Below are 23,672 nucleotides of genomic sequence, written 5' to 3' on the forward strand. Positions count from 1 at the left end.
ATCTAAATGTAGACATTTTTAAATTTTCTACAATAAAATATTTGCGTTTTTGAAAAAATATTTTCAAAATCATTTAGCGCCTAAGTCACCTAATACTAGTTTCTGTCTGCGATAATTTATAATTATTTTTGTAAATGAAATAATGCATTTGTTTTTAATATTAATCATCATTTTTTTCCATTTTCTTTTTATGTACAGTCGAAAGTAAGTGTTAATTTTTCAGATACATTTTTTTAAATATTTTTTTGTGTATCATATATTATAATTTTGTTTTTTTAAGTTTTTTTATTTAACTTTTCCGATGCGTTCCAGCTTAGTCCTCAGGGGTAGCGGCGAATCTGTGGCCGACCTCAGGTAGGAATATCTAATCCTATCTAGGGTTGATTACAGATGTCCATGGGCGGCAGTAGCTTACCATCAGGTGGACTGCATGCTTGTCTGGTACTCCTATATTATATAAAAATAAGTTTTGTTTGTTAGTATGTATGTGAGGGTCAATTTGCAACTGCGTTTTAAACCAATTAAACCACAACCGTTTGAGCTGAAATCTTCCAAACACGTTTGGTTTGGATGGCAATACACTAACTTAGTGACGTCATTCGAAATCCAAAATGGCAGTCGCCCCGAGGCGTACCATTTTTTTTGCATCGATGTGGGCATCAAATAAAAAGGTTTTTTGACAACTTGTAGATGTAAATTAAACCGAACAGCGTGAATAGTATTTTCTGTATTGTATTTTCTGTATTTTATATACAAGAATGAATGAGGGTATGATAACCGAATTGGTATGCATGTATTTTTTATTTTTCAAGTAGTATTTTTAGATAAATATTAGGGCTCAAAATCAGTATCACAGAGGTGGTATGTATATTTTTAATGCACCATAGATACTCGCCGAGTACAGACGAATAAACACGAATACGTGTATGTAGTCTTCTCGGGTGTATTCGGTATTAATCACGTGTACGTGGCCGTACGATAATGATGTCGTGAATTTTTTTGTCTGTATTCGTGCGCGGTGTTCACATATTCGTCTAAGTTTGTCACGTGATTTGAGGAATTGTTAGCGTTGATTAAAATGTGGTGTAAAGTGGAAATAAAATATATTTTTCAAAATGTTACTGTCAAAATTTTATTGAGTCTGTTTCATGAAGACAGTGGCGCCCTCATTTGCTTTCATAAAACCCGTGTTGCCTTGTAGTAGAAGTAATTCATTTATTATAAATGTTGTATTTGTAGAACTCTTCTTGGTTCCATAGGCACCATTGTCACACTATTTCAGCCTTATAACAGCAGTGTAGCGCTACTGTGTTCTGATTTAAAGGGAGTCGTAGTGCACTTTTATATGAAGCGTCCCAACTTAGACCCCTTATTAATTATAATCAATCTATCCAATATTTTAACGATCCAAGATCGACATATTTCTAAATACTCCATAATAGACATTGTCAAATTTTGATCTTTGATAGGCAGAAGGATAGATTAGGATATTAATAACGGGCTTTAGTGTTTGCGGATATATGATTGATATTGTTATTATGTACTCAGAAATATATGGTAATTACATATTTGTTTTATATTAGGAAGCTTATAAATATATTTTTGTAATCTACTAGAAAATCTTGGCGAATATTGTCATATGTATATTTAAATTTACTTATATGTATTTTAAGTAGGTGATTTGTATGTAAAATATAATTTAATAACGCGAAAATATTCTCCTAATACATAACATATAACATACGGTAACAATTTTCGCATATATGTCTTTTGTGAAGCAGTTCTGTGTGCAGACATACATATACATTTGTGTGGTAAGGGAGACATACTTTTCCGAGGCGTTCCAGCTTAGTCCTCAGGGGTAGCGGCGCATCTGTGGCCGACCTCAGGTAGGAATATCCTATCTGGGGTTGATTACAGATGTCCATGGGCGGCAGTAGCTTACCATCAGGTGGACTGCATGCTCGTCTGCTACTCTCTCTCGTCTGCATCGGCTTCAGGTAGAATTTGTTTCATATGGAGTACAACAGATAGCAGTAGCTACTTATCAGATGGATTCCATGATTGTTACTACCGCGCATAATGGTGTTCTTACCTATGCCTATTGTTCGTACACGAATAGGCTCGTTCTTTATCTTATATATAAAATTCTCGTGTCACAACGTTAGTTAGCGTACTCCTCCGAAACGGCTTTACCGATTTTTAACAGATTTTATATGCATATTCAGTAGGTCTGAGAATCGGCTACTATCTATTTTCCATACCCCTAAGTTATAAGGGTTGTTCACCCTTAACATTTTTTATTAATATGGCAACACAACGTTTGCCGGGTCAGCTAGTACTACTATACTTAATAGTTTCTCAGATTCATTAATAAAAAAAATGTATTAAAATCAAGTTTTATTTTTAATATTTTTTGATCTTGTATGTTATCTCTTAGTTAAGCGTCAAGTGATTGTATTTTTGTATTTAATACTTCCATGTATTTTTAAATGTTTATTGAATGTTCTCGTTGTAAATATAAATATTTTGTATTGATTTTTTTGTTTTATTTTTATTTTATTCTCTGCAAAGATATGGTTTGAGGAAACGAGACGAAACCTTTAACCTGCGAAAATATATTATACTTTATTCCTGTAAACGACACTTCAAATCCTTCCGGAAACAAATTGTAACATATTATATTAATTATAGTTATAAACTAGAAACCACGCTAAAATCGGACAAGGAAAATCGTTAATCCTGATTCCTGACGATCCAAATAAGGTGAATGGAATAAAATATTAAAGCCGTGTATTCTTATCGGTTCTTCATAAATGTCAAAAATTTTAAACTTATCACTACGTTCAAACTGGATAAAAATCGAGTTCAAAATCCGTTACGTACATACAGGTCAAGCTAATAAAAGCGTGGTAGTATTAATTATTATATCATGTTAATTAATAAATTTATTCGAGGAAACATGTCATGCGAATGTTTTAGAACATGCCAAGAAGCAATAGCATTTTGCTGTTATATAAATTGAACGTATATCCTTTATAAAACTCAGTAAAAGTAAAAATTGTAGGTCTTAAAATTGCAGCAACACAATAAATTTATGTACCACTAGTTTTTGCCCGCGGCTTCGCCCGCGTTTAAAAGGGAATAATATGACATACTAACATGCATAAAACTGAAAATTCGTACCTTCGTTGGAATGACAGTGGCGCCATCTGGCGAAAATTGGTCGTACCAACTCTGAAACCTTAGTGGGCTCATGGACAATAACTTTACTAAAGATCATCATTTGTACAAATGCATAGTTTACGATTTAATTCTTACTAATACCGATTAACATAATCGATTTTTTTTGGTTCAAAAGATCGATTCTCCGATTAATCGATCTTAGATCGCCATCTCTAGTTCCTGTGGGATTTCCGGGATAAGAACTATCTTATGTTCTTTCTCGGGTCTCAGACTATCTATGTACAAAATCTCATTAAAATCGGTTGTGGTTTAGGCGTGAAGAAGAGACAACCAGACAGACAGACAGAGTTACTTTCGGATTTATAATAATAGATAATATAAGTAAGGATTTTGATACTTCGAATACATCGAGCGTCAAAAGATATAGAAATACTTTCTGGAGGCACGGCAGTGCCTCCGCCAAGTCAAGCCTTCCTTTTCATAATTTTGTTTTTATCAATTTTATTGCTACAATACAATTTTATCCATCCATCGATCGTTCAAGATCTTTTTTTATTTCGTAACCATAGATTTTTTCGCTTGTCATCCTATATCTATGACGTAGATTAGTAAAGATTACTCACTCCTAACAAGAAAATATACCCAGTTTTGAGAATTGAAATAGTTGCGTGAAAAAGTTTTGCCACGTCTCCGTGCTAAAATGTCCCTAAAATATTTGAAATATTTATTTATTTAGTATGTAAATTACGCAGTATTAGTTATTTATTCGTAAAATGCAGACATCTCTTATGAAATTTAATATATGTTTTATTTTATACACTTTATTACGTTGCTTGTGTCGATAAAACAATAAAATAAGGCAACTTATGCGATGAAATCGAAAAGGTACTTTTGTGGGCTACGATATTATACGTGGCAGGGGTCGATTTGTAACATTTCAATGAACTATAACTAATCCGAGGCCTCCAATTGACGTCACTGAAAACCAGCCCTGTACCATTGCATGATAATTTTGTAAATATTAAATTTCATGTACATAGTATACAAAATAGTAGATATAGCTATTTGAATGTATGTTACCTTAACTAGAGATGTCTAACAAAATATATATTTGTGTATGTTTTAATAAAAAATCCAGTGATATTTATGAGTTTTATTTTTTTATAAAAATAAAGAATTAAGTATATATTTGGTCCATATTATACTCGTATTTCTATGAATTCATACAAACGAGCTGTTCCTGTTAAAATTGACCTCTTGTTAAAATGATCAACTTGATGACGTAGAGCATTTTCAGCCAGCTATTGTGTCGGGGCAGATTGTCATAGAATTCGGATGCTATATATGAATGCTAAATAAATAAATGTATTACTAGGTCTGGATATGGACTCCGGGATTGGAGGAGGACAGACGGAGCTTCGCCCCAGAGCCTCCACAAGAAAGTCTCTACAATAAGAATGAAAAAAAAAATAACAGAATTTGACGGGTCTACAATTTTTACACTTTTCCAAAAAGCATTTTTAAGCATTTCTTTTTAATTTTAATATTATTTTTTATTGATAATAATTTTTAGGAAATGTGGCCGACCTCAGGTAGGAATATCTAATCCTATCTGGGGTTCATTGCAGATATCCATGGGCGGCAGTAGCCGCTTACCACCAGGTAGACTACATACTCTACAGACTGTATACAGTATTCATCAATAAAATGTAATACTCTTCCTTAAAAAAAAACGCGCGTGGCGGAGCGGTCACCGAGTTCGATCCCCGGCCAGTTAGATACCTGAATGATAAATTTAGATTTCTGGTTCTGAGCCTGGGTGTTTGTATTGTTTATGTGTGTCCATGACACCCATGATACAGGGTATCAAATGTAAGTCTTTGTTTACATTTTGGACACCTAATTAAAAATCGACTTATTTTTAGGACACCTAATTAAAAATATACTTGACCTTATTTTGTTTTTTTTTCTTAACGAGAGGGAAACCTTCAAAAGGTACCCGACAACGTGGGAGCGCCGCCGAGTTATGTGGGACCACTAATTGACTCAAGAAAATACGTTTCAAACGGTAGTTTCTTATTTTTGACGACATTAAAGTAATACAACGGTAATAAAATAATAATATTATATTTATATTATAAATATAGGTTTCGTAGCTGACATTATTAATTTTCGTGATCGTGATCGAACTAGAATGTTCTCGTTTTCATAGCGCGTTTGTTAAATTGTGTGTGGTTGTTAAAGTTTTCGTTTTTTGTTGAGTTTGTTAAAGTTTCCTTTCTTGTTAAATTGTTAAGGTTTACAATACCTCTAATCGTATTTTGACAATGAAATATCTTTGTTTATATTTTAGACACCTAATTATGACTTAGACCAGGGGTTCCCAATCTTTTGTAACCCGCGGCGCAGTTACAAGTTTAATATTCTTTCACGGCGCCCTGTGCCCTGTCCTAGCTAACTATTTGAAGAAGACAGTCGAAAGAAATAGGTAACTACAATAATAGTAGTTACCTTAGGTTGATCGAAAGGAATTTAAAACACCACAATATGAAAATTGTACAATACGTTATTATAAAATAATTTAAACGGAAAACAACAAGAAAGACTTGAGGATAACAAAAATAAAATACAATATGTATTTAGTCAAATCAATGTGAAGGGTGAGCTTAGTTATCGCCGTGCAGTTTTTCAAAGCGGGGAATATGACTTGACACTGTTACTCTAATTTCTTGCTCCACATTGATCCTTAGCGATATTTGTTCTTTATCACAGCTACATCTGAAAACGCAGCTTCACATAGATATGATGTTGCAAACGGAATGAAATTTTTTAATGCTTTGGATGTTAAATTTGGATATTCATTTTGAATCGATGACCAAAACGCCAATATTTGTGGTGTCCAATGATTAGAGGATCGACTCACGGCGCCCCTCTTTACTTTCTACGGCGCACACTTTGGGAACCCCTGACTTAGACTAGTGTGAGTTTGTGGGTGGGGAAAACATAGAAAGCGTCTTTCTAAAAAAAAAAGATATAAAAATAGAAATAGTTTATTTCAGTAAATACAAATCTGTCATACAAACGCATACATAAATGGTGTATATTCTTACAGTTTATACTACAGCTACATTCTAGTGTTAATTTTATTATTAAATAAATGCTTTTACATTTAATGTGCGTCATATTTAAATACATTTCGGAAGGAATCGTTCACATTTTTAAGATCATGATTTAAATGGTAATTTTATATAATGGCTCCATTATCTAAACTAATATTATAAAGAGGAAAACTTTGTTTGGTTGTAATGAATAGGCTCAAAAACTACTGGACCGATTTTAAAAATTATTTCACCATTCGAAAGCTACATTATCCACGAGTAACATAGGCTATATTTTAAATGAAATATATTTGATAAATAGATTTTGAGGCGGTACAAAGTTTGCCGGGTCAGCTAGTTATAAATATTGTAATACCAGACTGTAAATATAACAAACATTTATATATTTAATAAGTTGCACCAACAATCAGTAATGGTACAATGTATAGGCGCAAACTGAAATGCAAAAATAAAAACATAAAATACAAAAATAATTATTAACAGTTAGATTAAGACAATCGGCCATCTTCGGATTTATACAGAGCTGTTCCCGAAACCACAAAGTCAGTTATTAATAATAGATCTATTCAACGTTTACCAAGGATCGCCATTTGACAGTTATTAATAATAGATCTATCCAAAGTTTACCAAGCATCGTCATTTGCTAATGTCTCCATATTAGACAATGTCAAATTCGATCTTCGGTTAATAACGAATATAAAAGTACAATTCGATATTTATTAAGAGTATACCATACCTCCTATTTTCTTTTAATAACTACTATTTTTTTTAATAATCAGAGATTTTTATTTATACTCATTACTATTTCAAACACCAGTAACAAACAGACGAGTGTTACAAGTTCAAAGTTATATAACTTTCATTTGTTTGAAAGATTCCATTGAGAATATACTTGGCAATGAATAAAGAAAATCGCTTCAGCTGTTTTTTTAAGTTTTCTTGTAATATTTACGACCTGATAGCGTGATATGTAATAATAATCTTTACTCCAGCTCACAACAGTGCTAGCCTTAACAGATCTACATTATAAGGCATAAATTGGTGTGACGGTGGTGCTATCATCAATTTTAAAGTTCTACCACCCTTAATATACCCATAAAATGTTCTTTAGAATTACACTGACGTAAGTGTCAATACTATGAACTCGAGAGAAATTCATTAGAATGAGGCGTGTTGCCTTCAGCTGCCTCCCGACATCGACACTACCGCCATCTAGCGGATACTGTGATCACACGAGAGTCATTCATTAGGGATTAGGGGATATCATCTAAATATATATAACTCAAAGGTGACTGACTGACATAGTGATCTATCAACGCACAGCGCAAACCACTGGACGGATCGGGCTGAAACTTGGCATGCAGGTAGATGTTATGACGTAGGCATCCGCTTAGAAAGGATTTTAATCAATTCTACGCCAAGGGGATAAATTAGGGGATGAAAATATTACTTCGTAACGCGAGCGAAGCCGCGGGCAAAAGCTCGTTAAGGGATAATTTCCTAAACAAAAAACAAAACTAAATAAAATTTTAAATGATTAAAAAGGTATTTTCAAATAAAAATGCTCCAATTTCATTTTGCTGTAAAATTACTAGAAAAAAAAGTTATAAGAGAAAATTTGTTCTCAAATTTTAACGTTATTAACTTTGTTATTTTTGGTTTTATTACAAAAAGTTATAGGACCAAAGTTATAGATAATTCAATTTGATACCACAATTCTCCTAACAAATTCTTGCTTACACACACATACCGTGCACTCGAGAGAAATGCATTAGAATGATTAGAATCAGGCACATTGTCTTCAGCTGCCTCCTGACATCGACACTACCGCCATCTAGCGGATACTGTGATCACACGAGCCAATGTCGCATTGGATAGTTTAAACAATTTAAAAACTATTTCTATATAGACCGCGCCAATCTGGTAGTCCGCTCTGAAGTCGTTGCGAACAGGTGTAATCTTACAATTTTCTAAAGCGACGCGATTCATTTCTATATTCAGAGCGGACTAGCATTTTTACGCGGATTATACCATAGATTTAGACCAACTAGAATAAGACCAAGAAAGCACGAGAAGATACATGTGAACCCATATAAACAATCTACTAGTGAGAAAGGGATGCCTAGAAAAGTCACGTAATCTTAATTTATTCTTGAATTACAAAAATGACTGTTGTTGTATTTGTTTACGTATGTATGTTATCTGAGTATGTAACGGAATCCTTGAACTCGATTTTTACTCACTTTGAATGGTCAGATTAATTCAAAATGTTGAACATCATTATCATTACTGTCTCACTGCTGGGCACGGGTCTCCTCTCAGAATGAGAAGGATTAGGCCATAGTCCACCGCGCTGGACAAGTGCGTATTGGTAGACTTCACATACCTTTGAAAACTTTTTTAACATTTCTCAGGTATGCAGGTTTCCTCACGATGTTTTCCTTCACCGTTTAAGCAAGTGATAATTAATTTCTAATACGCACATAACTTTGAAAAATCAGAGGCCAGTGCCTGGGATTTGAACCTCGGACACCTCGACTCTAACCACTAGGCTACCACTGGTTATATATTTTACACTTACATCATTTAAATTCTAAAGTTGTAATAACATTACACTTATGAACTAACTTGAACACGGCACATTTAAGACATAATTAATATTAATTTGTTATAAAAGTGTATAATACAATAACTAATTATAATTGTTAATATTTGATACCTTATATAAAAAGTTAAGGTAGTATAAAAATAAAACGAGATTCTTAACGTAAGTTAAAACTAAAAATAATTCTAATTATATTGACTTATCAATAGACTTATTGGTAAATCAATATAAAATTGGTAAAACCATTGGACGGATTCGTATTACCAATATAGGGCGTTTGGATTTTAAGTATAAACATAATTAAGCTCAGTATTAGTCAAATACTTCACATAGAAAACGGTGGTAGTTACAAGTTCGTAACAAATACTGAAATTATACAAAAAAATAAAAAATAATATAACCGCCTGTTAAAAGTGACTCTTCGAATATATAGTAGCTGCATCAGGATTAAACTTAGAATAAACTTCGTCCCACGATAAAATTATGTGTTACATCGTCACGCTACTTTATCCCAAGCAAAAAATGTGTTACTTCAGCGCTCATTACTTCGTCCGACATTAAAAAATATGTGTTACAATAAGAGCGGAGAATTTTGTCTCACGATATGTGTTACTTTATAGAGGGCAACTTTCCCCGCGCTAAATATTATTTTATTACATTACTGTCCATAATTTTATCAAAACAGGGACAAAATATGTGTTACATCGTCGCATTACTTTGCCCCACGCCAAAATTATGTGTTACATCGTGGCACGGATCTCCATCAAAATTATGTGTTACATTTTTTATATACTCCATTGATTAATTTTGTCCCACGCAATAAAATATGTGTTACATCGTCGCACGCAATTCCGCGCTAAACATGTGTTACATTTTATAAACTTTCCATTCATTTTGTGTTATTTTGGACCCTCAAACACCCAAACAGTCACTGCAACCTACACGGGGGTCTCGAGCGTCGCCTCGGGCGCCAGCAGCGGCGCGGCGACTTCGCCCCCGCATCATATCTGCGACGCGGGCATCGTCGACACCGCGCTGTGCGGCGTCGTCGGCCTCGAGCCCGCTAGAGATGCGTTCAGAGATGCCATTGTGCCCATCTGGAAACAAAATTAATACGTAAGCAAGGTATCAATTATTCGGTACGTCAACCCATTAATGTCCCACTGCTGGGCACGGGTCTCCTCTCAGAACGAGAAGGATTAGGCCATAGTCCACCGCGCTGGACAAGTGCGTATTGGTAGGTTTTTTATTATTTTTAAATCTCTCAGGTATGCAAGTTTCCTCACGATGTTTTCCTTCACCGTTCAAGCAAGTATATGCGTTGTAGCAATTAAATTCATTATCATCCGTCCGTCGTCCATTGAATAGACAATGAGACTGGGACAGTTCGCACTGCTGGGCACGGGTCTCGAGCCAAAACACATTCTTAATAACTTTTAAGAACTCTCAGGGATGCTTGACGTTTACCTTGATGATGGTCCAGCATCGACGAACCTGCATGTCCTACCATGGTCAATCTACAATAAATACCGAATACTTTACCGTTTTGACCCCAAAAACATTTTTTTCTTTTTTATTTTATTTTTATTTTTTTACTTTGACACCGCATGTTTCATCATAACCCACTTCACCCATCATGACCCAGCATCCACAATCCTGGGGCAGCATTGACCATAATTAGTCCTGAACAACAACCAAAGTGGCCCAGCGTGGCCCAGTATGCCCCAACACTCACCCGCAAATGCGCCAGATCCTCCAGCTTAGTAAGATCAGCCAGCTCGAGATACAAACTGTACACAAGCAGCCACCCATACGCCCCAAGCACTCACCCGTAAATGCACCAATACTTCTAGTTCCGTAAGATCCACTTCAAAGGCCCAGCATAGACCCTGATGACCTAGCAATGACCATATTTTTTTTATAATATAGGAGTAGCAGACGAGCATACAGTCCACCTGATGGTAAGTGGCTACTGCCACCTATGGACATCTGTAATCAACCCCAGATAGAATTACATATTCTTACCTGAGGTCGGCCACAGATGCGCCGCTACCCCTGAGGACTAAGCTGAAACGCCTCGGAAAAGTCTGTCTCCCTTACCACACCCTTCAAACGCTTAACACTGCTGCTATAAGGCAGAAACAGGTGTGGCGGTGTTGCCGCCGGAGTCGAACCACAAAGGGTTCTACCACCTTCTTAACCCCCTGAACAACAACCACAGTGGCCCAACGTGGCCCAGTATGCCCCAGCACTCACCCGCAAATGCGCCAGATCCTCCAGCTTAGTAAGATCAGCCAGCTCCAGGTACAAACTGTACACAAGCAGCCACCCATACGCCCCCGCCACACACACCGCCGCCCACACCAAACAGCTCAGCACGTTGTACGCGAATATCATATCGTTCACTATAGCAGCGAATATGAACGCGACGAAACGAAACGATATGAACACGCCGAACGTGTAGAGCCACGGGACTATCTTCTTCTCGTATTCCTGGAAGGAGACATAAAATAAAATTTAAAAAAAACCTGCGAGATGTACTCCGGGAGTGCAGGCAGAAGCGAATACTTTCGAAACCTTACCCGAATAATAAAATATAATAAACTAGCTGACCCGGCAAATTTTGCACCGCCTCAAAATCTATTTATCAAATATATTTCATATAAAATATACCCTATGTAATTACTCGTCGATAATGTAGGTTTCGAATGGTGAAAGAATTTTTAAAATCGGTCCAGTAGCTTTTGAGCCTATTCACTACAATCAAACAAAATAACAAAGCTTTCCTTTTTATAATATTAGTGTAGATAAAAAAATAAACTGACTACCATTGACACATTTTTCCTTGCTGACACCGGATGACATCATGACTTTTGCAGTTTGCTTTGCCGTTTTACTAATTTTCGATCGGGTCACGTGTCCTGACGCGAGTTTAACATTTTTTATCCATCACAAAATGTGCACAACGCCGCTAAAGAAGTATTCACTTAAAAAATAAAACGCTTCTACAGTCACAACCCCACGCAATTCATTATATGGACTGTGGGTGTTGTGGACACACACAGAGACAAGATACCCAAACACCCAGACCCAGAAAGACATATTATTTTCATCATTTAGATATCTGTCTGTCCGGGGATCGAACCCGAGACCGTCTGCGCGTCAGACTGGTACGGTGATCGCTCCGCCACGCGAGTCGTCAATTCACATTTTTTTATGAGATAACGAAGTCTGTGGAAGGCGGTTCTGTCAGCAATATTTATCCAATTATTTTTTAAAAATTGGTAATTTCGATTTCCAATCTCCGAAGAGGAGAGATTTGCTAATTTTAACTGACAAGGTGGTCGAAAATTACTAAAATTTTCTTTACATAACACTCGCATGATCCCTTATATTTGTATCAAATGTTTGTTGTAGATACCACTATAAATATGTACATATTATTATCCTATCATATATGTAGATTGCAGATGCATAATGAATAATCAAAATTAGAAAATGCAAAATCATATTAATGAATGAAAACATTATAAAAAATACAAGCAAAAAAAAATGCAACAAATTTCCAAAAAAAAGGCAATAAAAGCCAATTAATTGTGAAATGGATATACCTTGTTCTTTCCTGTCTTCACTAACTATTTCGAGCAGCGTGAATGAACGAAAATGAATGATTGTATTTAATAAATGATTGACATTATGATTTGTATCTCGGAAAAGTATGTCTCCCTTACCACACCCTTCAAACCGGAACACAGCAGCACTTAACACTGCTGTTATTAGGTAGAAATAGGTGTTGCGGTGGTGCCGAAGTCGAACCACAGAGGTTTCTACCACCTTCAAACATACGACTTACATATGAGGCGACCATCTTAGTCCTCAGGGGTGGCAACGCATCTGTGATCGGCTTCAGGTTGAACCTGTTCTATATGTTTGAAGGTGGTAGAACCCTTTGTGGTTCGACTCCGGCGGCACCACCGCCACACCTATTTCTACCTAATAACAGCAGTGTTAGGTGCTGCTGTGTTCCGGTTTGAAGGGTGTGGTAAGGGAGACAGACTTTTCCGAGGCGTTCCAGCTTAGTCCTCAGGGGTAGCGGCGCATCTGTGGCCGACCTCAGGTCAGGACCTATCTGGGGTTGATTACAGATGTCCATGGGCGGCAGTAGCCACTTACCATCAGGTGGACTGCATGCTCGTCTGCTACTCCTATATTATATTTAAAAAAAACGTTGGTTACAGATGTTGATGGGTAGCAGTGACCTCTATTTTTTTGTTATATTTGAAACTAACGATGAAGCAGACGTGCTACCTGATGGAAAGTAGTCAACGTCGCCTATGAACATTTGCAACACCAGAGGAGTCGCCAATGCATCGCCGGCTTTGAAGAAAAGCTCTTTTTGCACCTTTTTTGAAGAGCTCCATGTCATAGCGCTCCGGGAATACCTCAGGAGGAAGTTCATTCCACATCTTGCACATACGTGGCAAGAACTTACTTTCAGTTGGACTGCAAAAGCGTTTACCACCTCATTCTTACACTACAATAAAATTGTGAGGTGAACAAAATTGTTTCTACGTTAATGTCTAAAAAGTAATTTAGAAACTACTCACCTTTCGTAGAGCGATTATAAGTAGGATACTCGTTATCAGCACAGCCACCGATCCAATCCAGGAGAACAGAGAGAATACTATGAGTACATTGCGCACTGTAAAAAAACAAATATAAAATTCATTACACGTTACATATTTTTAATGAGAGAAAAGACGCAACTGCTTAAAACTATAGCATAATAATATGTCACTTCGATAGTTGAAAGAATTCGACACCTCATATGATAAAATCCATCAAGCCATTTGGGCTGGAGGGAGTGTCAAAGATTGAGACATACATATATGTGTCTCTCAAAATATATTACCATACGCAGACAGTTTAAATAAAACTGATCTACTGGTGAATGAAATTGTAAGTTTTTTTAAATATTTTTATATTAAAACAATGAGGCAGACGGGCTACCTGATGGAAAGCAGTCACCGTCACCTATGGACATTTGCAACAACAGAAGAGTCGCCAGTGCATCTCTGGCTAGGTAAAGCTAAATAAATACCCTTATTATATTATTTTAAAAGTGTGCAAACTCTAATAATCTGCACTTTGTCACCACATAGTGCACTAAAATTACTCAAGTTTCCCTCAATATTTCCTTTAAATATTTTTCTTAAAGAGATTTGATTAAAGAGAGAGACCAAACGTGAACAGCGCTGTGAACTGAAGTGAGTACACGACTCACCCGGAGCACTGCCCACATACACAAACTGGAAGCTGATGACGTAGTAGCCGTAATGGACGGAGCCGGGCGTCGCCATGCCCAGACAGTACAGGTCGAACACGCTCTGACCAAATGTGAACAGCGCTATGATCTGAAATTTATAACATGACAAAAATTACATTACAAATTGGAAATTAAAGTAATGAAATGATTAAATTTATACAATTTTTTGTTTCGATCATTTATAAGTTTCAAAATAATTTTCAAATTTTTTCATATTACTTCACAAGTATAAGCGGGTTTATGTCACACGAGCTATAGAATATTATACGATACTTGTGACATAAGTAGCCTATTATGTGCACGGCGTTTAGTAAGCCTTGCCATGCTGTGCAATAATAGGCTACTTAGGCCACGCGTATCGTAATGTACTATTCTGTTAGTTTAAAAGTGGTACACTATCCACCACCTCATTTCACATCATTACGTACACCATCTATACTTTTGGTAAACAAAGGCCATAGAGGTTTAATAACATTGTAATCCATTTTTTTATAAGCCTGGAGTAACTTAAAGCATGCAGTAGTCCACCTGATGCCACATAGTCACTGCTGCCAATGGATATCTGCTACCAACTTTATAGAATAAGTTTTCTACCTGAAGTTGATTGCAGATGCACTCCTAAGGGCTAGATTAATTGCCTCTTATATAAGTCTGTTAGCATCTACGGCCTTTCACCAAAACAAAGAACTGCTTCACATTATAAATATTATAATTATAAATATAATTTTGAAGGTGGTAGTACCCTTTGGGGTTCGACTCCGGCGGCACCACCGCCACACCTATTTCTACCTAATGACAACAGTGTTAAGCACTGCTGTGTTCTGGTTTGAAGGGTGTGATAAGGGAGACATACTTTTCCGAGGCGTTCCAGCTTAGGCCTCAGGGGTAGCGGCGCATCTGTGGCCGACCTCAGGTAGGAATATCGAATCCTATCTGGGGTTGATTACAGATGTCCAGTAGCCACTTACCATCAGGTGGACTGTATGCTCGTCTGCTACTCCTATATTAAAAAAAAAGAAAATTAGGAAGGGTTAACTATTATAAAATTGAAGATTTGATAAATCATACTTACAACAGATATAAAACCAGTAAGGAGTGACCCTCTCTGCAGGTCCAAGACCACAGCATCGTGCAGTATTGGCTTCTGGTACCACGGCACTCGTAATGAACGGACAGACTTCGATGAACGAAGGTTCGTTGATGATCTGAAAGATTATAAATGTTTAAGTGTTTTTATTTTGGGCAGGGCTTTGGCTGTTTTTATATTATAGGAGTAGCAGACAAGAATGCAGTCCACCTGATGGTAAGTGGCTACTGCCGCCCTTGAACATCTGTACTCAACTAGATAAATTTTGATTCCTGCCAGAGGTCAGCCACAGATATGCTGTTACCCTTAAAGAACAAGGTGGAATACCTTGACAAAGTATGTCTCCCTTACCACACCCTTCAAACCAGAACACAACAGCGCTTAACACTGCTATTATAACAGAAATAGGTGTGGCGGTGATGCCGCCGGAGTCGAACCACAGAGGGTTCTGCCACCTAACACACAAACACATATCCTTTAATTAGGGATAGTGAAGCTAGGGCATGCAATACCGTTTGAAGTTGACTACAGATGTCTAAGGACGGCAGTGAGTTAACATCAGGAGGATTACATGTTTCTTTGATACTGTGGTGACCCGCGTGGCGGAGCGGCCACCATACCGGTCTGACGCGCAAAGGGTCCCGGGTTCGATCCCCGGCCAGACATATATCTAAATGTTGAATTTAGATTTCTATTTCTGGGTCTGGGTGTTTGTGTATTTGTCTATGTGTGTCCATGGCACCCACGACACAGGGAATCCTAGTGTGGGGCTGTGAGTGTAGAAAGCGTTTGTTTGATTGTTACTATATTGTGACAATATATCTTGTATATACTTACTTCCCAGTATAATGCGAATACACAGAGGGTGTGGAACGGTAAGTCGATGGCGTCTTTCGGCCGTACATTGTAATTTGTTTACTTCGCCAACGCCCAAAAATACAGCTCTAAGATTACGCACTTTTATCACTCAAAACAGTGTCCATGCCATTGGCGGACTATTTTGTTGTGATTTCAGTTAGTTCTGACGTCAAAATACGGTTTTCGTTGCAAAAACCACACCTAAACTTTCGTTTTCGACAGTTAAATTGGAAATTGTTTTTAGAACTTCATTCTGCCAAACTCCATTGACAATTTGACATAGCGTCATACTGCTACAGACTACGAAAATCACAGATTATATAATTATCACAGACTACACAGAGTGAATTATTTCTGTAACCCTAAATTCGTTAATAAGATAACTAAATGCTTTTGCTATGACTTTCCTTGGTTAAATAGTCGTTTAATATATGAAAAAAAGTAAATAACCCGACACCTTAATATATTTTATGGTCCCTGAACTGCTTACTATGAAATAATTAATAACTCAGTTGATGGATGCCATAAGACTAAAAGTAAATTATTAAAAAGATAAACTGAAAAGTCTTGGAGGAAGAACTGCGAAAAATAAAACAGACGCATGTCAAATCTTTGTCAAAAAATAAATGATTTAAAACCAACATCCTTCGATCACTAATAAGAACCAACATCACATATATAAAAAATAAAAAAAAATACAAAAAAATGGAAACAAGTCCCTCAAAATTAAGCAATCTGAGCTTCGAAGAAGAGTGCTCGATAACGAATAGAACACAATCCGGATTATGTTGTAAGTTTATTATGTATTCTTCAAAGGTAACCGCTAAAACTGAGGCAGTTACACGGTTGCAAAAATACTTTCAGCGTCGTTAATGTACGCGGTTTTTACACTTGCAACGAGTATTTACGTAACGTCCGCTCATAACTTTTTTTCCCCAAACTATTTGAGTCTAGCCGCTGTAATCCGGTTCGCTGGTAGTGGGCACCTGGCTTAGATTTGCGTCGAAAGTCCGGAACGAACACTTACTCTTGTACCCGCGCAAATTTTAGTGCACACTTTGCTAATCGTAAGAGTCCCTCAAACAATTCAATGAAGAAGCACGGCTACAATTTTGATAATAGGAAACCAGCTGGAAGTAAAAACTGAAGGTGTAGAGCTTATCTAGTTATTTGACGTTGCGTTAATTTTTGAAAAAAAATAATTAAAACTGTACTGGGCTTATAAATAAAAATCAAAATGAGCTCAAGTAGCTCGTCTTATCACGTTTAATTTTTTGTAATACATAATATATTCGTGAAACTGGTAGGTGACAGTGGTAGTACACCCCTTTGTGGTTCGACTCCGGCGACACCATCGCCACACCTATTTCTGCCTCATAACAGCAGTGTTAAACGCTGCTGTGTTCTGGTTTGAAGGGTGTGGTAAGAGAGACATAGATTTCGAGGCTTTCCAGCTTATTCCTCACGGGTAGCGGCGGATCTTTGGCCGACCTCTGGTAGAAATATCCTATCTGGGTTGATTACAGATGTCCATGGGAGGCAGTAGCCACTTACCATCAGGTGGACTGCATGCTCGTCTGCTACACCTATTTATTTAAAAAAATAACTTTTGATTTCTTATTACAGGCGTTTGCCACAAAATACCCAACAGTATAAGAGTCTACTATGGTCTTTTATTTTGTTCAATCTGTTTCCACAAATATATCTGGTCTTCAAGCCGCGATTATGCTGGAAGTAATAAGAAGATTTAAGGAAAAAGTAAATTGATAATTGTATTAGTAAGTTGAAAACCAAATAAACTCGTGATGATTGCTTATTTGATGGTAGATTCAATTTATATTAAATTCACTTATTTTACAACAAAGAAACATTACATTTAGGACACACACATCAAAATTTTCATGATGATGACGGATCCACCACCATATCAGCGCCAAATTCAGCTATACGAGTAGGCCCTACCTTAAATCTGTGTGGATGAGGGGCAAGTCATATGTCATATTCACGTAACAAACCCACAGATACCGCTTACGTGGGTACCAGGACACCAAGACTTCGTCATCAACGGATTACTATCCGGGTACGGGTTTTCCCCTCGAAGAAAAACTTCTTAAAAACTTTTTGGATAGAGTGCACCGTGCTGGCCAAGTGCGAATTGGTAGACTTCACACACACCCTTGAGATTAACTTATCCCATTGCCATCCAGGAACGGGTCTCCCCTCGAAAAAGAAAGTTTTAGGTGTGCAGGTTTCTTCACGATGTTATCCTTCACAGTTGCAAGTAATAACTTCTATACCAATAACCAAGACTGAAGATATGTCCATTAAAGAATTAGGTCTATGAAAACCTGTTTACTTGAGCTAAGTTCTAGATACAAAACAAACGCATCATACATTTGACATCACATTTTATTAATTTTAATTATCTCCGCAAACCACTTGCTTCTGTAAGTAGTCGTCGCTCACAAAAATAGGACCATACTGCCACAAACACTTGGGACACTCGATAGCACTCTTCCGTACCTTCGAATCTTGGAGGTCTATCCATCCGAAGCACGATATATCCGACGCGGAAGACACGTCGTCTTGTTCCGCAAAGCTTTTCCACTTTTTCTCGTATTTTTCCGAACAGTCTGCTTTTTCGTGTAGATATTTCGTCAGCTTTTCAATTTTTTCAGCTGCATCCTCCACGTTTAAATTTTCTTGATTTGCTGATTCGTCGATGGCGCTAGACTCTGGTTGTTCGGACACTTCGGTACGATTCTCGAAGGACAGGTCGACGGTGCAGTAAGACTCCTCCCCGATGGAAATCGTACCCGGTGTCGCTGTTGCAGCTGTGAAAATTTTCTATGTTCAACTCTTACGCACCTATAATCAAAGGGTTGTGATATAGCGGTTTGAACGTTCATTTTTGCCGCGTACGTGCAAAATGTGGAATGAACTTCCTCCTGAGGTATTTCCTCAGTACTGTGACATGGGGCTCTTCAAGAGGGGTGTAAAAAGAGCTCTCCTTCAAAGCCGGCGATGCATTGGCGACTCCTCTGGTGTTGCAAATGTCCATAGGCGACGGTGACTGCTTTCCATCAGGTAGCCCGTCTGCCTTATCGTTAGGTTACATATATACATATATACATATATACATATATAAAAAAAACATTTCCTAAAGTTGAACCTAAACTTTAATTTCATAGCCTATTAAAGACTCGTGTCAAGGAACATGGGCGAATTAGATATACATTTCGTAATAGAAAGAAACTGATTTTTTTAAATACATAAGTATTACAGAGGCGTATACTATAATAGTAGCATTCATTCTACCCAATGCTAAGTGACCACTCGACCGTGGACATATGTAATCAACCCCAGATAGGATTAAGCCCTATCTGAACTCCGTCACAAACGCATGGAAATGCCTTATTTCTATTTCATACCACACGTTTCAAACTAGAACACTACAGTATCTGACACAGTTATTACTTCAAGGAAATAAGTCCAGAGGAACACCGTATACACCGGCAGTAGTCCGGCATATGCCCTCCGTTGCCCCTGCGGCTGAGAGGAACCCATGGAGATGAACGCCTCCTCTACAATATTATAATAACAGCTAAAGTACAATCTTATCTTAATACCCAGCTTAGGGTAAAATACTACAAAAACTCAACAGGCAAGACAAAAATACTAACACTTCTTGGGCTCGTTCGCCTGAAACCAGTCGTGGGGGCTGGGTCCGCACCTGTAGAAGGGCTGAGTGCCTTGCATCATGAACACGAACGGCGAGCTCTCCTTATTCCCCGACATAAACTCCCTCATGTGCTCAGAGAACTGCGCGTTGTTCTGCCACGTTTCGAAGCAACTCCTGAAGAACTCTGAGGGGTTGTCCTTGTTGCTGTTCAGCACGTAGCGGTGGAAACAATCCTCGCAGAACACTTGGCCGTAATAGATCTTCACCTTGGACGTGGGTACCGTGCGGCAGAAGTCTGGGGGAAATGGTTACTACATTTTAGATGACTTGAAATTAGCAGATATTTATTACTTATATATTTATTTTTAATTTTTAATTAATAATAGAAAAAGCATAAAAAAGCTAGGAAATTAGGTAGGAATATCTAATTCTATCTGGGGTTGATTACAGATGTCCATGGGCGGCAGTAGCCACTTACCATCAGGTGGACTGCATGCTCGTCTGCTACTACTATATATTTAAAAAAAGTAATTAGTTATCAAATAGTATAATATAAATTAGGAAGCTACCACACCAATGCAAATCAACGCGCGATATTTTAAAACATCGGTTGACTACTAAGTAGATACACCTGTAAATTACCCCTTGTACAATTTGAGAAAGCTTATTAAGAAATATCGACGATAATATCTAACAAAATTACTTATAGGTAAAATAAGCCAAAATTACTAAAAATTTTGCATGTATGCGTCACGTTTATTAACGAACACTAAGTACTCCACTACTCAATATATATTTTAGTTTATATTTTATATAAAGTAAGTAATAAATAAAAAGTAAAGTTTTATATAAAATAAGTAAGAATATTTTAGTTTATATTTTATATAAAGTAAAATAAAATACTAACAGCATTGAGCGCAGTGCCGGTGGAAAATTTGATCGCCAATTTGCACCTTGCAACATTCGTCCACCGGTTGCAAGCACCGCGCGCAAATACCCCGTTTCGGCGCCTCTTCTGATGGATTTTGAGGAGGTTTCGCTAAAAACATAATAGAAAATCAAAAAAGATATACTTAGTACCATAATCTTAATTTTATATACGCTTGAGTAACATATAGGGAGTAAATCTTAAATCTGCCCCAATTGTTTATATTTATTGTCAAAAGATGGCGTCAATAGTATTCCTGAATCACGCTATCGAAGTTTCGTCAACATTTTGAATATATACAAGGTCAGAACTGATATTATCGGACACATGGCCGCTCCTCAAACATAACCTAGCTTAGTTAGAGATCCTTTTTATAAAAAAAAAAATATTCACAGATTACATACCTATGTTAACAAAAAACTTGTAAAAACGTATATTTCTGTAATGATAAGTTCTGCTAGAAAATTATTTTTTAAATACAGAAGACTAATAGCAGTAGTTAGTAGCAGTAGTTACGAGTAATAGTAGTAGTAGTATTTAGTAGTATAGTCCGCGTAAAACTGCTAGGCCGCTCTGAATATAGAAATGAATCGCGTCACCATAGTAAATTGTATGACTACACCTGCTCGCAACAACCTCAGAGCGGACTAGCAGTTTGGCGCGAACTATACTAATAATTTAGCATTAAGTCCGCCTTTTGCACCACAGTTTTTAACATGGTCAATAAAGAGTAAATAAATAAATAAAAAAAAACTAGTCTACGACACAAACCTTCAGTCCCGCTCTCCGTTGTGGGCTGCTTCGCGGTCGGCGCCCACTGCATCCACCAGCTGTTTGAGTGCACCCGACTGTCGCCCTTCAAACGGCTCAACACGTGCGTTTTGAAGCACGACTCACAAAATACATGACCATAGAACATTTTGAGGGACTTTGGAATAGTTCGGCACACACCTGTGAAATAAATAAAATGTGTGTAGTTCTTAAAGTTTTAGTTTGTTGTTAATTTTTATAATGAATCAGACAATACGTGTGCAGTGTGTGCGTTGATAACCTGATATAGTTAACCCAAACTGAACAAGATGGCGTAACAGGTAACGTAGGGGCGTTGATTTCTTGTATTTGCACCCCCTTTTATATCCATCTTTTTTATTTTTAGTATTTGTTGTTATAGCCCACGATATATATACATTGTAAAAAAATTCAAGTGTCTATCTATTAAGGTTTAAGCGGTAGAGCCCTGTGACAGACGGACAGACGGGCAGACAGCGGAGTCTTAGTAATAGGGTTCCGTTTTTACCCTTTGGGTACGGAACCCTAAAAAGCATAAATAATAGTACTGGTTATCGATATACTGTATCTTAGTTTAATAAAGAAGTTTATTGGTTACAAAGAAGTTTATTAGTTACACATAGAGAGCGACTAGAAGTAAATAACGCCACCACTTTGGATTATGATTCTCATTGAACCAAGCAATTAATTTAATTAACAAAATCCACTGCAAGCGAAATAAACTTCGAAATGAATTATTATATTTGACAAACTGTACGTAGTGTGAGTAGGCCTTAAGATATGGAATTGGCAGTGGCACACCATAGACAACGCAAACTGTTGTAGTTGTAGTTTTTCAAATAAAGAAGCCTTAAAATTAGGAAATAGATCTATTTTATCGATTTTAATCTATTTCAAATTAATTAATCGATTAGAAACTTTTCAAGTGTATGGAATTTGAATGACAATCCAATAATTTGTAACATTCAGTGAAGACTAGGAGGTGGGTAATCTGACTTTATATCTCCTATGGTTTCCTTCGATAAGTTCAGTACTATAAAAGATTGCATTTCATTATGAGGGTTTGTTGATACAACATACAACCAAAGGTAAGTAAGTGATACTCTTCAATAGCTACATGTTTCTAAGTTTTTTTAGCCATACTTATAGATATACTTAGATATTTTACTTACAACACATGCTGCAAGTCCTATGGAAGTTCTGGCCTTCTATGTCCACCCTGTCTTCTGGATCTACTGGGAGAAAACATCGCGAACAGAAGCATTTCTTTGATTCATTAGTTTTATCCATTCTGAAAAACGTTTAATTTAGCTTTGTAAAAAAATAATGGAAGTATGAAAACTGTCTTTGGAATCAGCAATTTTCCATGGCAGATTATTGTGAAGTGAAAATAAAGAAAAACAAAAGAATCGTTGTTATAATATTTGAAATTTCGAACAATCTTCTAGCAGCGAGAAAGTTTTACAACCAGTTCACTTGTACAAACATTATAAAATACAAAATATAAACATGTGAATCGTATGTTTTATTAAATATTTTAAGACCATGAAAAGATTTGGAATTAATGTTAAATTTCATTTAAATTCTGTAAAGATTTCATTACGAATGTCAAATTGACAACCGCAGAGCAACACTAGAGTGACGAATCGTTGACCGTGAAAAAAACCAGTATGAATGACATCACTAGTTAGTGCTTGTGTGTTGTCCAACCGTTTGTCATTTGTGTTATCTGCTATGTTTTTATCAAAAAGTAATGTTTGTGTGGTTGTTTGAGCCCAAATCCATGTATATTTAGTGGTAAATATCTTGTTTTATCTCCACCTTATCTTTTTGCATGATAACATTTAGGTATAAAAGAGTTTGGTAAGGTTATGACAGATTCTATACATTGTAGCTATCGAGTCATGTTTTTACGTTTTTTTGTTAGAAAATCCCCTCGTAATACAAATACAATGCAATAAAACGATGACTAAGTGTATTACTTACTGTCTACACAACTTTTTGGTACTAATAATGTACTCAAAGATTAATTTTCGAGGTATTTTTTCTACGTAAAATATTTCGTTTTTGGTCGACCTCATTTTATTATGAT

General features: G+C 36.7%; 2 protein-coding genes and 1 long non-coding RNA gene across 3 annotated transcripts; 1 reads left to right on the plus strand and 2 right to left on the minus strand.

The window, feature by feature from the left end:
* Positions 1 to 9,832: 9,832 nt before the first annotated feature.
* On the minus strand, positions 9,833 to 16,459 carry pasi2 (Protein). Its single transcript, XM_073092447.1, has 6 exons — positions 16,161 to 16,459; positions 15,309 to 15,441; positions 14,195 to 14,324; positions 13,518 to 13,612; positions 11,167 to 11,403; positions 9,833 to 10,007 (listed from the first exon to the last, which is right to left on the minus strand). Exons 1-6 carry the CDS (start codon positions 16,226 to 16,228, stop codon positions 9,912 to 9,914), a joined length of 759 nt encoding a protein of 252 aa, XP_072948548.1. The 5' UTR covers positions 16,229 to 16,459; the 3' UTR covers positions 9,833 to 9,911.
* A 311-nt stretch (positions 16,460 to 16,770) lies between these two features.
* On the plus strand, positions 16,771 to 17,998 carry LOC140756854 (uncharacterized). The gene is made up of 2 exons (XR_012103914.1): positions 16,771 to 16,971; positions 17,808 to 17,998. It is a non-coding gene; the product is annotated as an uncharacterized LOC140756854 (long non-coding RNA).
* A 574-nt stretch (positions 17,999 to 18,572) lies between these two features.
* LOC140756960 (uncharacterized) lies at positions 18,573 to 22,986 on the minus strand. The gene is made up of 5 exons (XM_073092499.1): positions 22,753 to 22,986; positions 21,563 to 21,742; positions 20,771 to 20,875; positions 19,865 to 20,158; positions 18,573 to 19,015 (listed from the first exon to the last, which is right to left on the minus strand). Exons 1-5 carry the CDS (start codon positions 22,868 to 22,870, stop codon positions 18,600 to 18,602), a joined length of 1,113 nt encoding a protein of 370 aa, XP_072948600.1. The 5' UTR covers positions 22,871 to 22,986; the 3' UTR covers positions 18,573 to 18,599.
* Between the last annotated feature and the right edge of the window lie 686 nt (positions 22,987 to 23,672).

Source organism: Epargyreus clarus, unplaced genomic scaffold (assembly GCF_041222505.1).
Source record: "Epargyreus clarus isolate Ecla_fem2 unplaced genomic scaffold, WU_Ecla_fem_2.2 ptg000036l, whole genome shotgun sequence".
Taxonomy (NCBI): domain Eukaryota; kingdom Metazoa; phylum Arthropoda; class Insecta; order Lepidoptera; family Hesperiidae; genus Epargyreus; species Epargyreus clarus.